The following is a 15,867-nucleotide window of genomic DNA, read 5'->3' on the forward strand; positions in this document are numbered from 1 at the left end:
TCTAATGAAATCAACGATTTTAAAAAATATATATAAAATTAATTTTTGACTGGAAACTTCAAATTTGGTAGAACCTAACCTAAAACGTTCCTTTATAACCTCAAAAAATTTTATTTCTTAAACCCATTCCGTTTTGGAGAAAATAATATGTTTCTTTAACCTCGTTTTCAAATGAAATTACCGATTTTAAAAAATATATATAAAATTAATTTTTGACTTTGGAAACTTCAAATTTGGTAGAACCTAACCTAAAACGTTCCTTTATAACCCCAAAAAGTTTCATTTCTTAAACCCTTCCCGTTTTGGAGAAAATAATATTTTTCTTTAACCTCAATTTCAATTGATATCAAAATCAACGATTTTAAAAAATATATATAAAATTAATTTTTGACTTTGGAAACTTCAAATTTGGTATAACCTAACCTCAAACGTTCCATTATAACCTCAAAAAGTTTTATTTCTTAAACCCTTCCCGTTTTGGAGAAAATAATATTTTTCTTTAACCTCAATTGATGTCAAAATCAGCGATTTTAAAAAATATACAGGTGTATCTGAATGACGTGCCCAAACTTCTGGGGGTGATTCTTTAGGCAATTTTAAGGGTACTTTCTTATATAAACTATGAGCGATTTCGACTCCCCTGCGGAGCTATGCCTCTTCAAAAATGGCGAAAAATTTTGATTTAATTTTTTTTTCTCATAAACCATAAACGCTAGGAAAATGAAATTTGGGGAATATGTTTAACTCATAATAGGGCACGTTTTGACCCTATTTGTACTTGCAACCTACTCTTCTAAACTACTAAACATAACCACCTCCTTTACATTTTTGCTAAAATTTTTTGTATGAAGATGATAAATACATTAGCAAAATTGTACATAGGTGGATACTTCCCGTTAAATAACGAGGTTGTCGATCAAAAGTTGAATGAAATTTTAATATAGAAATCTTGGTAGGGTTTGCAATCTTTGTCAAAAATATTTTTGACGTTTAAATGTCAGTGCTTTTCTTACTATTATTATTGTTTACTTAAACTTCTATCGCATTTACGCTCGTTCATTAGACGTTTCAAAATTTAAATAAAACAAATTAAGATCCTAAAAAATCAATGAAAGTGAGCCTCCTAATGTGGTTTCCCCCTTAAGCATTCAACAAAATGCAATGTGAGTTAGGCAACTTATCTAACATAACCTAACTTTCTAAAATTTTTATTTTTTCGTTTAAAGCTGAAAATCCCCTGCATTAATTTACTTGGAAAAAACGTTAAGTAGGTTTAAAACCGGTGTAATTTATAAAAATCCACCAGTTTATCAGAATCATATGATTCATAATCCCAACAATGACGTTTTGAATGTTCGTGTTGATAAAACTGCGCGAACTTAACCAAGAAATACAAGAACTTTTTTCAAGATAAAGTTATAATTTAGAGTTATTTTTTTCTAAAAATGACTCACTTTCAATCGGCTTTACCCAACAGAGATTTTCTTTGGTCCGTTTTTCAAAGGTAAACAAAAAGAAAATTACACCTAACCTCAATTTCACACCCATTTTAATAAAATAATTTTAATGTTTATTAAATAGGGTTGATCGCGATCGAAGCGGTTGGATAAACGCAGATGAGCTTCAATCAGCTTTATCAAATGGAACTTGGTCCCCATTTAACCCAGAAACTGTTCGATTAATGATCGGTAAAAATTAATTTTTCTTTAATTATCCAATTTAATCAATAATAATTTTTAGGAATGTTTGATCGACATAATAAAGGACAAGTAAATTTCGATGATTTTGGCGCTTTGTGGAAATACGTAACCGATTGGCAAAATTGTTTTCGTTCCTTCGATCGAGACAATTCAGGAAACATCGATAAAAACGAATTAAGAACTGCTTTAACTTCATTCGGATATCGGCTATCAGAACCTTTAATTGATATTTTAATGAGAAAGTTTGATCGACATGGGCATGGTACCATTTTATTCGATGATTTTATTCAATGTTGCATCGTATTATACGTAAGAATTTTTTTTTTATTTAATTTTAATCAAATTTTATTGATTTATACATTAATTTATAGACTTTAACTTCTTCATTCCGACAGTATGATACAGACCAAGATGGTATTATTACAATACATTATGAGCAATTTCTCACCATGGTTTTTAGTTTAAAAATTTAAACATTTTCGTTCTTTTTTTATGTGGGGTTACAATAAATATATATATACGTATTTTATATGGTTAATATTACGATTTAACTCAGTTTAGATTTTCAAATCGTTCCAAAAGATATTTGAGGCTTAAATGATTTAAAAATTAAAAAAAAATTGGTGTTGGTTACATTTATTTTCAATCTAACCTAATTAATATAAAATAAATCTATATAATCTGATTTATTGGTTTAAATTCTACGGAAATACACTGTATTAATTAATTCTCCTACTTGAAGTCATCATTGCAAGTATGCAACCAATATCGCAGTATTGGTATCGCAATACGCGATTTGCGATATTGGTTGCATACTTGCAATGATGACGTCAGGTACGATAATTAATTAATTAACACATTGTATTCACAAAAAAGCATTTTTCCATCCTCCACGTAACCGTTTACTAAAATACTCCACAAGAGGTTTTAATTCCTCCCTTTCAGCTAAATTTAAAACCTCCTGAGAATCTAAATTGTGATCATATAATTCTCGTCCATAAACTTTCTTCCAATTCCTTTTAAACTTTTTGGAATTAAACCCAATCCACTCTGTGTATCGATGCGTTTTCGTCCGAATTGAATATCCCATTACTTTAATATTTTTTAAGCGGGGTTTATCACTATTTGGCATTAACGAAGGGAACGTTCCTGGACGAGGATATTGCATAAAAACCGCGTCTTTATCTGTAACATTCTATAAATACTTGGAATTATAATTTAAAAGAAATATAATACCATTTTTTTGAAGGTTTTTTAATAAGGTTATCACGACATATAGATAATTGCGATTTCAATAACATAGAACAGAATATAAATGAACTTAAAAAAGACTGGAATAATCATAATCCATACTTCAGCAAAAATTTAAGAATTATACTTGTGAATTATACTTGGTCAGAAGGTTAATTTGCAAGAAAAAGTCTGAAATTGCAATAGTTATAAACTAGACTTCATCAAAAAACAGGAATTACATTGTTCAAAGTCCACATGAAGTGTGAAATTACTGTTCAGAGAAAACAAAAAATTGATTATAAACCAAACATGATTTTTCATGGCAATACTTATGTGTTCAATCAAAGAATGCGAAGAATATGAGCAAGAAACCAATACGGAAACTTTGCCAATGCAGGATAAGCACAAAAGCAAAGTAACAGCTGCAGAAATGAAGTACCAGGTGGTACAAGATCCGTATAGATAATAAGAGGCTCCCAAAATGATGATGATGGACACCCAGAAAGAAGTAGCTGTCAGTATCAAGAACAAAACATACATAACGTTGGCAGAAGACTAGATACTGCTTCTAAAAAACTAAATACTGCTTTCTGAAGACTAGATACTGCTCTGAAAGATTAAATACTGCTTTCTGAAGACTAGATACTGCCGACAGGTCTAAATATAGCGTCTGCAACACTAAATACTGCTTTCTGAAGATTAGATACTGCTGACAGGTCTAAGTACTGCAAAAGAAAGATAAGATATTGTTGGAGAAAACATACATAACTTTGGCAGAAGACTAGATACTGCTTCTAGAAGACTAAATACTGCTTTCTGAAGACTAGATACTTCCGACAGGTCTAAATACAACGTCTGGAACACTAAATACTGCCTTCTAAAGACTAAAATTGCTTTGTAGAGACTAAATACTGCTTTCTGAAGGCTAGATACTGTTAACAGGTCTAAATACTGCAAAAGAAAGATAAAATATTTTGGAGAAAACATACATAACTTTGGCAGAAGACTAGATACTGCTTCTAGAAGATTAAAAACTGCTTTCTGAAGACTAGATACTGCCGATAAGTCTAAATACAGCGTCTAGAACACTAAATACTGCTTTTTAAAGACTAAAATTGCTTTGTGGAGACTAAATACTGCTTTCTGAAGACTAGCTACTGCTGACAGGTCTAAATACTGCAAAAGAAAGATAAAATATTTTGGAGAAAACATACATAACTTTGGCAAAAGACTAGATACTGCTTCTAGAAGACTAAATACTGCTTTCTGAAGACTAGATACTGCCAACAGGTCTAAATACAGCGTATGGAACACTAAATACTGCTTTTTAAAGACTAAAATTGCTTTGTGGAGACTAAATACTGCTTTCTGAAGACTAGCTACTGCTGACAGGTCTAAATACTGCAAAAGAAAGATAAAATATTTTGGAGAAAACATACATAACTTTGGCAGAAGACTAGATACTGCTTCTAGAAGACTAAATACTGCTTTCTGAAGACTAGATACTGCCAACAGGTCTAAATACAGCATCTGGAACACTATATACTGCTTTTTAAAGACTAAAATTGCTTTGTGGAGACTAAATACTGCTTTCTGAAGACTAGATACTGCTCTGGAAGATTAAATACTGCTTTCTGAAGACTAGATACTGCCGACAGGTCTAAATACAGCGTCTGGAACACTAAATACTGCTTTTTAAAGACTAAAATTGCTTTGTGGAGACTAAATACTGCTTTCTGAAGACTAGCTACTGCTGACAGGTCTAAATACTGCAAGAGAAAGATAAAATATTTTGGAGAAAACATACATAACTTTGGCAAAAGACTAGATACTGCTTCTAGAAGACTAAATACTGCTTTCTGAAGACTAGATACTGCCGACAAGTCTAAATACAGCGCCTGGAACACTAAATACTGCTTTTTAAAGACTAAAATTGTTTTGTGGAGACTAAATACTGCTTTCTGAAGACTAGCTACTGCTGACAGGTCTAAATACTGCAAAGGAAAGATAAGATATTGTTGGAGAAAACATTAAAAAGGCGCCGGCGCCCCCTTTTAGGCGGCGCCCGGGTGCAGTACAACCCTTGCAGCCCCCGGTAGCACCGCCTCTGGATCCAACGGAAAAATCTACAATTCAACCAGCAAGACCAATGTCTTGCTGGTTGATAGCAAAGTTGATAGCTTAAGTCTGATAAAATAGGTACCAAACAGAACTTTGATGTTTAAGTTGCTATGGATAACAAATAATACTCCCAGAAGAGAATATAAACACTTTAACTACTTGATAATACTCATATGGCTTAGGAACCAAGTCTTGTACGAAACTAACACGGCCGTTTTCGAAGACATCGGTCGCCCCCACCACCACAGAGGCTTTTATTGGTGTGGATGAGCGTTTCGTGGGTTTCGGGGGCGAGATCAGTTTTTGTGGTTGTTTCAAGCGAGATAACTTCTTATGAATTACTAAGATGAAAGAAACGTGGTCCGATTTAGGTTGTTTCGGAATTTAGGCTTTAAATACATCGTCTTTAAGCGATGACAAGCAAAAAAATGAAGCAATTCAAGATATGCCTAAACCAATAAATAAAGAGAATTTATACAGATACTATGCTATAATATACTATGCCTAATACACTATATTATATACAGTGTATTACGCATCATACGTAAATCGCGTATTGCAATACCAATACTGTGCTATTGGTTGCATACTTGCAATGATGAGGTCGGGTACGATAATTAATTAACACACTGTGCTATGCAAGGATAGAGAAGGAACTGTTATCGGGGTTGGTTGTTTAAAATCCTAAGAGACTACAATTAATGTTAATGATACCACAAAGATATAATATTTACTTATTTACTGTCAAGGAAAAGAAAATGTGGTAGCCTTTTGAACAAGAAATGAATAGATTTAATGTATATGAAATTAAAGGTACTGCATATGAACAAATAACACGAGTTATAGAAAATATTAAACTAACCTCTGTAGTCAATATTACCAATGAAAGACTTAATAACATAGAAATGGAAAAAGATCGGTGTTTACAAAACATTAAAGAACATATATTATCATGGAAGGATGGCCAAAATATATAAAAGACGTGCTTGATGAAATAAATATTTACATTAAATTCAAAGACAGTTTAGTGTATCATGATGGATTGATATTTTATCAAGACAGAGTATTAATACCTCAAACAGTGAGAAATTTAAGTATGGAAAAACTTCACATAGGACACAGCGGTGTGGAAAATAGCTTAAAGTTCATTCCAGAAATTCCAGTTTGAATTAAATTAATTAATATTGAAATCAGTGCGAATTTCTCAAATGTCGGGTTGGGCATGAAGCAGAGGGTGGGTTGTAAATTCCGGGTTGGGTCTGAAGACGCACGGCTAAACACGATACTTTCTAGTTCTAGTTTTACACTAACACTAGAACTAGCACAAGACCTAGAACTAGAATCATTCGATTTTAGTCGTCTTGAGAGACGTGGGACTAAATCCGAATGTTTCTAGATTTCGGTCTACTGTTATTTCTAGTATTAATTAGTTAAGTATTGACACACAGTTTCTCTGACGACAGGTAGTCAGTCGTTATGCATCGAAAGCCTAAAGCTAGGTGTCCACTTGAGAGAAACTTTTGAGAGTACCTCTCGATATCTACTCTTAACTGTGTGTCCACTTGAGACTGTTTTAGCTCTTCGAGAGCTTCTATAAAATTTCTCTCAGGACCTTGTCCACTAGTGAAATGTGTTCGTGTTATGGAAAGTAAAATTTATTTTCTTTCAGTATTTGGTGTGTGTAAACATGGATGTAAAAAAAAGTGGAACATGGAAGTAAAAAAAGAAGCTGTTGGGTGAAATCATGGATTTGGCGTACATTATAGCTGGGTGTCATCAAATATCAATATTCGTTATCAAATAGTTAGTTATTTGGCATACTGGATTCACAAAAAAGTGAACTAGATTGTTGAAAAATGTTAATTATCACTAAAGGTTTTCACTATCATTAAATATTTAGTGGTAGCGCAATTTTTTCACTATCACTAAAGGTTTAGTGATAATGTAATTCCTTTTTCATTATCACTAAATATTCATGATGATGAAATTCGTGTTTTAACTACCACTGAAGAAGTAGTGGTAGTGGTTTAATAGGAAATTGCATGATTAACATTGCTTGTGACGTCACATCGAAACTTTAATGTGATTTTTCGGTATGTTCTACACTTTTCTATCTTTTTATTTTTAACGTATCTTTTTGGTCATTTCACATTTATTAAAAAAAAAAAAATAGGTAGCGTCATCTAACAATGAGAAGAGAGTAACATAAAAAGAGAAATTAAGGTTATGTAAAAGAACGTAGTCATTACTACTACTTGTTCTAAATATAATAAACAAGTTGATTTATTAAACAATTACAAACCTTTCTTTGTAAAGAAGACACCATAATTGGTACTAAACTTCTTCCCTCCGTACATGTAAGACTCAATTTCGAGGTGGAATCCTCACAAATTCTTGGGCAAGGTTCTAAACTTGATGTAATTTGTGTTAGATCGACTAAAGTCGGGAATAAGTCGACCAATTCTACTAAATCATCAAGAACTATCATTGTTTGTGTCATTCCTGGAACTTGTATAATCAAAGGTACTCGAGTTGCAACATCAAAATTGCTATATTTTGCGAATTCGCCATGTTCTCCCAAAGACCAACCTATTTTAAAATAAAAATTTTAAATTTAATTTTTAGGATATAGTTTCCGATATTTCTGGTGGTTTTTATGACTCATTCAGGTAGTTTACGAACCCTAAACTCTGGCGTGAGTTGTTCAGATGCGCATTAAATTACAAAAACATAATATTTAAATACTTAATTACTTTGTGTGAAAATACAATTTATTTAAAATTTGTATTTTTCGAATGTAAACAATAATTAGTATTCTAAATAATGTTTGTTTTTTTAATTTAAAATATAATAAAAAAAAGGAAGTGCGTCATAAATCACATCCAGGTACTTTTTCGGGGTGATAATTACTGCCACTACTGTTTTTGAGGGTCGTAAAAATCACCAGAAATATCGGAAACTATAATTTTAATATCTACCATGATCTCCAAGTAAAACTACAATTGTATTCCTATCGATTTGTTGTAATAATGTCCCAATGAGATCGTCGATATAAGAAATAGAAGCGGAGTACGCTTGGATTATTTCTTTCGTTTGATTCAAAGGCATTTCCCCGAACGGAAATGAAATGTTTAATTTATCGATATCTTCGCGTTCTCGGACGTCCGTCCATGGATTCCAAGCGACAGTTGGCATACTGGATGGTCTCGCATGATTTTTAGGGAGCTTTATTTTATTTAACTGATGAAATCCTACGATTTCAGTTAAAAATGAATTTTTTTAAACGTTCCAAAATTAAAATGGTATACTCAAATATTCGACGGGAAATTTGAATGGAATGTGTGGTTTATGAAATCCAACGGCTAAAAAGTATGGGCATTTCTCGTTTTGAATCGTTTTTAAAAAATCAATTGCAGCTTCTAAAATTTCGATATCCGGTAGTGTTCCTTTGGGTTGTTCTTTAACTATAACGGGACAAATTAGATTTGCACCTAATGTTCCATCTCTATTTCGGCATGTTTTAGCGTCTTTGTATTTTTCGGTGATTGGATGGAAAGGTTTTCCTGACCAACTGTATGGATTATCGTCGGTAAAGTTTGATGAAATTCCGGGATGAAAAACTTTCCCAATAGAATGCGTGATATAACCGTGTTCTTTAAAATGTTGGGGTAAAGTTGTAAAATTTCCTACAGAGTCCCTCCAATAACTATAAAAATCGTATAAACGAAGAGTATCAGGTCGACGGCTTGTTAGGAAGGAGTTGCGACTCGGTGCACATAACGATTGCTGAAAATTAAAAAGGAAATAACCCCCAAAATTTGCTTTTATTTTCGTGATCACCTGGCAAAAAGCATGCTTAAATACAAAACTTCTTTTTGATAAACTATCTATGTTTGGAGTGTAAGCATTTTTATCGCCATAAATTCCTAAGGAAGGTCGGAGGTCATCGACGACGATTAAAAGAATATTTTGTCGTTTACAATATCCAAAATTTTTTTTATCAATAAAATTAATTACCATCAAAAATTGAACGAAAATTTTAACGTTTATATTCATTCTGTATTTGAAAAATTATCACTCAAAGAATTGACATTTTTTTATTAATGACAACTGTCATTATCTTTAAAACTAAAATCCCTAAATTAGATACCAACCATAGAATTTCATTTCGTTTAAATCGAAATTTTCATTTTATTTATCTTGAAGAAGATTCTCTCTCTCGAGAGAGAAGCGAAATGAACGGCGTTGCCAAATCGTTGTAGAAATTAATTCTTATATAAAAGCATTATTTGTTGTTATGAACGTATCCCCCCCAAAGGCCTTGCTGTGACGTCATTGGAAGAATTGACATTTCTATATTTTTATTTATACAGTGTATTTCACTTAAGGACTACATAAAATTATTTAAAAAAAAATATTAAAATATAAAGCGAAATATTAACGGTTATAATTTTATTATTCTTAGGTTATCCAACTTGACTCGGTTACCATGGTGATTAAGATCCAAATATTGCAGGTGCTTGTCAAAATTGAAATTGAATTTAAGTTTTTTTAAGGAAAAAGTCTTATTTAATTTGGTTTAAAAGGCTGTGTTTAACTCAAAATTGGTTTATCTAGGGAATTATAAACAAGGTAAGTGGATTAAATCAAAAAAAAGATATTTTTAATTTATATCTCTTAATTAGAATCGATTTAAATTAATTACAATTAACGAATTTGTTATGAATGCGAGATAATCGTAAAGAATTCGAATTGTTTTAAAATTAATAAAAATTAGGTTAGAATTGATAAAAAAATTGGAATAAAATTTTATTATTTTAAGGTTATCCAACTTGACTCGGTTACCATGGTGATTAAGATCCAAATATTGCAGTTGCTTGTCAAAGTTGCTTGACGTTGAATTTAAGTTTTTTTAATGAAAAACATAATTAATTGGATTTAAAGGGTGTATTTAATTCAAAATGGGTAAATGGATGAAATTATAAGCAAGGTAAGTGGATTAAATCAAAAAAAAATTTTTTTTAGATCAATTAAAATGTACAAGAATTTAGGGTTAAATAACAATTAAAACTAGATCTAATACTAGAACTAAAAAGTTTTTGGGACTGCTCTACTCTGCACGACATGGTAGTAGTATGACGACATAGTGCAATTAAGTGTAAGTAAGTGCAGTGTCTTGTCAACTGAGTGCAGGTTAGAAAAAGAACTTTCAGTTGTCAATGTCAACTTTAATTTTATTACTATTATATAAAACATTGTTTAACTTTATAACCATATTACTACTATCATTAGCAATGCTTCTAATAACGCAAGTACCTGTACCCCTGACATTTAACTTACAACCGTCTGCTACACTAACAACTGTTGCACCGTTTTTATTAATATGTTCTAATAACTTTGGATTATTACACATGCGGGCCGTTGCTCCAGAATCTATGTACCACATTCGGTCGTCTCGTTGTCCTGTTATAGTGTTGGATTTATTGCAATGATGAATTATGGTATTTTCCTTCGCTATATAACTCTTCCTTTTCATTGTCTGAATTTTCTTTCCTGTCTTCTGTTATCTTGGCTTTGTGTTTCTTCAACCAAGTTATATACTTTCGATCATCTTTCTTCATATGTCCTTTTTTCTTGCAAAAGAAACATTCAATATTTTTCTTCTCTATACCTCTAGAACAGTGTTTCCCAAACTTCCAGCTTTTTCCCTGTTGTAATTATCAAAACTTCCAGTACTCCTCGTTAAAAAAAAGTTCTTTTAGCATCAATATAATAAATAAATGTAATAATAATAACATTAACGAAAGCATCAGTGGGATGGATGAAATTGTTTATGTTGAGATGATGCCAAATGATTATAATCAGGTTCCGTTAATTTTAATCGAAGATGCGGCTCCACATCCAAAATCCTGTTTCTTTTTTTCGTCTTAATATCGACTAATGTTGAAAACGCAACCTCACATAGATATGATGTTGGAAATGGCAAAACATGTTTTAACACTTTTTCTGTTAAATTCGGATATAGTTGTTGCGTTTGCAGTCAAAAAGATGCTAAAGAACACTCTTTATGTTTATTTTTCAAAAATCCGCCTGCAGATAACTCCAAGAGCTGTTCTTGTTCCACATTAGATAAATTATCTGGCATGGCAGATGAATCAATATTAAACGGATGTCTTATCCATTCAAGGTTTGTCGTTAAATCCGGAAAATAATTTTTCAGGCCCTCTTATAATCCGTCCAAACATTTCAGAACATCCGTATCAATTGTATCAGATGATTTTATTACAAACTCATGAATAGAGGAAAACGAGTCTAGCTCTCCATTATTAACTCTAGTTTTCCATAACTTTAATTTTTCAATTGTAGGGTTTACTTTGTCCTGGACATGAAACAATGAAATATCTTTACCTTGTAATGATAAATTGAGTCTATTTAAAATAGAGAATATATCTGCTAAGTATGCCAATTTGGATAGCCACGTTGAGTCATGTAGACACTTTTTCAGTTCAAATTTGTCATTAAGAAAAACTTGAAAAAAAGCAGAAACACAAAAAGAAGAAAACAAAAAGCAGTTGGGTTTGGCTGCTTCCCATTTCTTCACACATTTGTGCAAAAAGTCTTGCGTTTAAAGGTCGACCTTTAATATAATTAACGATTTTTACGCTTTCATCAAGAACTTTTCGCAGATCTTACGTGTTGCCAAAGCCTCTCTGTGAATGCAACAATGTGTGGACTTGACATTTGGTACAACCTTCTGAATTTTTGCTATGAGTCCTTTATTAATGCCGACCATACTTTTTGCACCATCTGTACTTATTGCAACACATTTAGTCCAACTAATTTTGTTATCTTGTATAAATTTATTCATAACGTTAAAGATATCTTCTCCTGTTGTATGACCTAATAAAGGCTGGCAAAATAAAATGTCGTCGTTAATTTCTTGGTTCTTTTCGTATCTAACAAACGCCATAAAATTTGTAAAATTTGTGATATCATCGACTTGTAATGCATAATAACGATTTTGAGAAATATCAGACAATAACATCTGTTTCAAATTATTGGCCATATCAATTATTCGTCGATGAACTGTATTATTTGACAAGGGTACACGATCAAGAGTTTGTTTTGCTTTATCATTACTTCTGCCATTATTTTGGCAGCTGGCTTGATTAAAGTTTCGCCAATCATCTCCGCTGCACCACATTTCGCAATTAAAAGCGAGACGCGATACGAAGTTTCTAGGATTTTTTGATTGTCACCTCCTGTTAAACCTCTCATTACTTTTTGAGATTGATTTAAATCTTTGAGTTTATGTTCAAAAAATTCGATTGGTTTATCTTTGTATTCAAAGTGCTTTGTGTCAAAATGTCGCTTTAAGTTCGATGGTTTCATACTTTCATTGGTAAGGTTTTTAAAACAAATTACGCAAAGTGGAATGGGTTGCTTTTCATCACCACTCCACGAGAAGCCCAATTGAAGGTATTCTTTGTCGTATTTTCGAGTCTTCCTTGCTTTTTTGTTAACCGGTTTTGAAGAAGTTTCGTCTTCGATAATTTCATGAATTCGTTCAATTTCGTTTACTTTGCGTTTAGAACATCCGGGTTGCAACCAACGGTCCATAATCTTGATTATTAGATATACACATTATATTTTATAAAAATAAATAAAAAACAATAAAACTTACTAAAGAAAGCTCCTAAAAATAATACACAAGAGACACACGCGGTATCAGTTCAATAGCGACTGAAGATTTTTACTTGAATGCCCGGGGAATCACGGCACCCGGCGACTCGGTGTCAAAAAGTAACATATATACAGGAATAACAAATTTTTATTTTTTTTTAATGTTTAATCAAAAAATAGTTAAAAGTCTGCTGCACCAGGCGTAGGAAAAGTTGCAACGTGTACCCCCATCAAACTGTTCCTGTACCCCTGGTGATACACGTACCATAGTTTGGGAAACACTGCTCTAGAATATTGCAGTGTCTTCATGGCCTTTGAAGCTTCGTCGTCGTCCCGATTTTTTCGTTTTTCATTCTCCTCCAGAAGTCTTTGTTTCACAAATTCCGCTGTCAACTTGTCCGTTCTCTTTTCTAATGCAATTATAAGATGATCATAACTAGCTGGCAAACTTTGTAAATAAAATATAATCATTTCTTCAGGAAAAATATGTCCAGCAGTTGTTAATTGCTCCAGTAATTCTTCCATTTTCCTTATGTGAATCTCCATGTCACCACCTTCTGAGAGTTCCCTTTCACATAACTTTTTGAGTAGTCTGGTTGTCACTCCTAATGTAGACTTTTTATCTGTAAGGCCCCATATGTCTTCTTTTGGAGTTGGTGGTTCATTTGTAACAACTTCCCAAAGATTTTCCCGAATTAACAACATCTCAACTCGAAATTTCCATGTCTGATAATTGTTGTTAGATAATAGCTTTATTTGACCCATATGCTTTTCACTTTCCATCTTGATATCTTTCTGTTATATCTCCTTATTATATATTATATAAGTATTTCAATCTTTATAACCCGCGATCTGGGCCCATAACCTGATGGACTATACAAATATAGACAAATATACTAACAAACTACTCATAAAACATGAATGCACTCTTGATTGGGATTGCTTTATGATAAAATATAACATTTCAACAGTTTCTATAAGGCGTGGCATAATTTTAATCACAAATACTAGAGTAAAAATGATAATGATTCATTCCATATGCAACCACGAGATCCATGCTATACAGGGCGTTTACAGAGGTTATTTCCTTTAAACTTTTTTATTATGTCATAAACTACTAAAATTTTACAACTGATTCTAAAAGCCTGTTTCATTTTAAAATTATTTTCACTCTTAGAAATGTTTGATTAGACGCATCGTTTTCGCGTTGTTAAATGAATTCGAATTGTGAATGGGTAGGAAAAGGATTTTAAGTCTTATAAAATAAAACGAGTAATTTGTCATTTTTGGGATGCTCTTTACTTAATTTTAATAAATAATTCTGTATTCCTATTTTACATCGAGATTGCTTCTAATTGTGTGCTTGAAAACTTTGTGTAAATAAAATGTTAAACTAGTTGGAAGAACCAATTGCTAATTTGAGAGAGACAAACAGAGTCTCTGATTTTATTGGCACAAGACTTTTGCTAACGGTGTCACATGTGGTAGCAATACCTGTAACTATAACGTTATTATATACTGACAAGTTGACTTCGTAATTGAATGTGAGGGAGAAGGAAACTCTGAAGGCAACTACCACATTCACCGAATATACAAACACAGTCTTTGTTATAACATTTCTGTAATTTCCAAAGATCTTGTAGGCATCGCTTGCATTGGAAATGTTATATTTATTACAGAAAGTTTTAAAATTACTTTCAGACTCCAGTGCTACTTGTAATTCACTTAGTGCAATCACTTTAAGAGTTATAGTACTAGTATGATCGCGTATAAAACTAGTTATGACTGTTGAATCGACTGTTTTTGTGCCAGTCACTTTAGTTAATATATAACTCTCTGAAACGAAGTATGCTTGGTTATTTGTAAACAGAAAACCACCACCGAATTCAAGAGAATATATAAACGTATACTTATAGGAAATTGCAAAAATCATGTTGGCATCATCATTAACAAACGTTAATATCGTGCCGGTATATTGGAAATTAATATTAAGTCTGCCGAGCTGGAAACTAAATGCAAGGTAACTTTGAACGTAAAGAATATTTAGATTGACTGATAAATTGCCAATTTTGAAGGTTTTGCCAACTGACTGTGTATTCTTTGCATTACTGATACATTCATCTACTGATTTTTCCGAATTACTAACCAGTGTCGTGAATGATTCGAGATTTATTTCTACGTTTATGTTCACAACAATATATAAAGCGGCGTTATGAGTTAACACTCCATAACGCGTGATAGTTATACCAATTGCGTTACTGAATGTTAATAATTGATGACTTGTGGTATCAAATACTGTATAACAAAAGATAGTATATACATTGTAGTTTTTCCCGATGGCTTTGCCTGCGGAGAAGACCAATTTAAACACAATTCCGTAGGTTGTTTTGATCTTTGCAATAGTTTCTGCATCACCGGATATAAAGATGTTGTCAACATTAAACTCATTGCTCCTAATAAAGCGAAAGCTTATTATAACAATATTTGAGTTGCTAGAGTCAAAGGCTGTATTGAAAGCTTCTCTTAACGCGGTGAAGTCGCTACCAAATATAAGGTTTATATCAATCTTCACAATCATGCAGCGCCCGGTTTTTATATCGATAACTAAACCAAATGAAGCATTACGAAGACCGATGAAGAACAACGAGTTCTTCGTGTCAATTGCCAAAACCACATTGGTTTTCTTATTAACGATAACTGTGACTTCTTCTATTTTCGAAACAGTAATTGTCACATTTGAGTTGAATATTATTTGCACCCCATTCTTCCACTCTACGGTTCCTGAATGAAAGAACACGAATAAATCAATTAAAAGTTATTTGAATATTTAATAAAATAAATATATAAAAACATTAAATTTACTTACCATTTTTAACAACGTCGCATGTCCATTTACATTGATCGTTCGATGTACCTAATAAAAAATTTTACTTCTTCAATGTATTCAATAAAATTTGTATAAAAGCACAAATAGAAAGATATCTTACCTGCTGTTGTAACGGCAAGTGTTGTTGCCGATAAACCGAGGACGCCGACAATTAAAGCAACAATAGAGGACTTCATCTTATTATACTAGTAAGTGGGTTTACTAGTAGACGGAATTGCTTTTTTGTTTTTAGTCGCAGACTTT

The 15,867-nt window shown here is 32.2% G+C and overlaps 4 protein-coding genes across 4 annotated transcripts; 1 reads left to right on the top strand and 3 right to left on the bottom strand.

Moving 5' to 3' along the window:
• Positions 1–1,214: 1,214 nt before the first annotated feature.
• On the top strand, positions 1,215–2,385 carry LOC111415424 (Apoptosis-linked gene-2). The gene is made up of 4 exons (XM_023047121.2): positions 1,215–1,504; positions 1,582–1,688; positions 1,741–2,009; positions 2,072–2,385. The coding sequence occupies exons 1-4, from the start codon at positions 1,446–1,448 to the stop codon at positions 2,171–2,173; spliced, it is 537 nt and encodes a 178-aa protein (XP_022902889.1). The 5' UTR covers positions 1,215–1,445; the 3' UTR covers positions 2,174–2,385.
• Positions 2,321–9,167, bottom strand: LOC111415433 (iduronate 2-sulfatase). Its single transcript, XM_023047132.2, has 5 exons — positions 8,895–9,167; positions 8,363–8,840; positions 8,033–8,305; positions 7,357–7,643; positions 2,321–2,895 (listed from the first exon to the last, which is right to left on the bottom strand). Exons 1-5 carry the CDS (start codon positions 9,108–9,110, stop codon positions 2,566–2,568), a joined length of 1,584 nt encoding a protein of 527 aa, XP_022902900.1. The 5' UTR covers positions 9,111–9,167; the 3' UTR covers positions 2,321–2,565.
• A 2,958-nt stretch (positions 9,168–12,125) lies between these two features.
• LOC139432145 (zinc finger BED domain-containing protein 5-like) lies at positions 12,126–12,674 on the bottom strand. The gene has a single exon (XM_071200507.1). The coding sequence runs from the start codon at positions 12,672–12,674 to the stop codon at positions 12,126–12,128; it is 549 nt and encodes a 182-aa protein (XP_071056608.1).
• A 1,339-nt stretch (positions 12,675–14,013) lies between these two features.
• Positions 14,014–15,808, bottom strand: LOC111415444 (uncharacterized). The gene is made up of 3 exons (XM_023047143.2): positions 15,725–15,808; positions 15,604–15,651; positions 14,014–15,518 (listed from the first exon to the last, which is right to left on the bottom strand). The coding sequence occupies exons 1-3, from the start codon at positions 15,798–15,800 to the stop codon at positions 14,131–14,133; spliced, it is 1,512 nt and encodes a 503-aa protein (XP_022902911.2). The 5' UTR covers positions 15,801–15,808; the 3' UTR covers positions 14,014–14,130.
• Between the last annotated feature and the right edge of the window lie 59 nt (positions 15,809–15,867).

Source organism: Onthophagus taurus, chromosome 11 (genome assembly GCF_036711975.1).
Source record: "Onthophagus taurus isolate NC chromosome 11, IU_Otau_3.0, whole genome shotgun sequence".
NCBI classification, from domain to species: domain Eukaryota; kingdom Metazoa; phylum Arthropoda; class Insecta; order Coleoptera; family Scarabaeidae; genus Onthophagus; species Onthophagus taurus.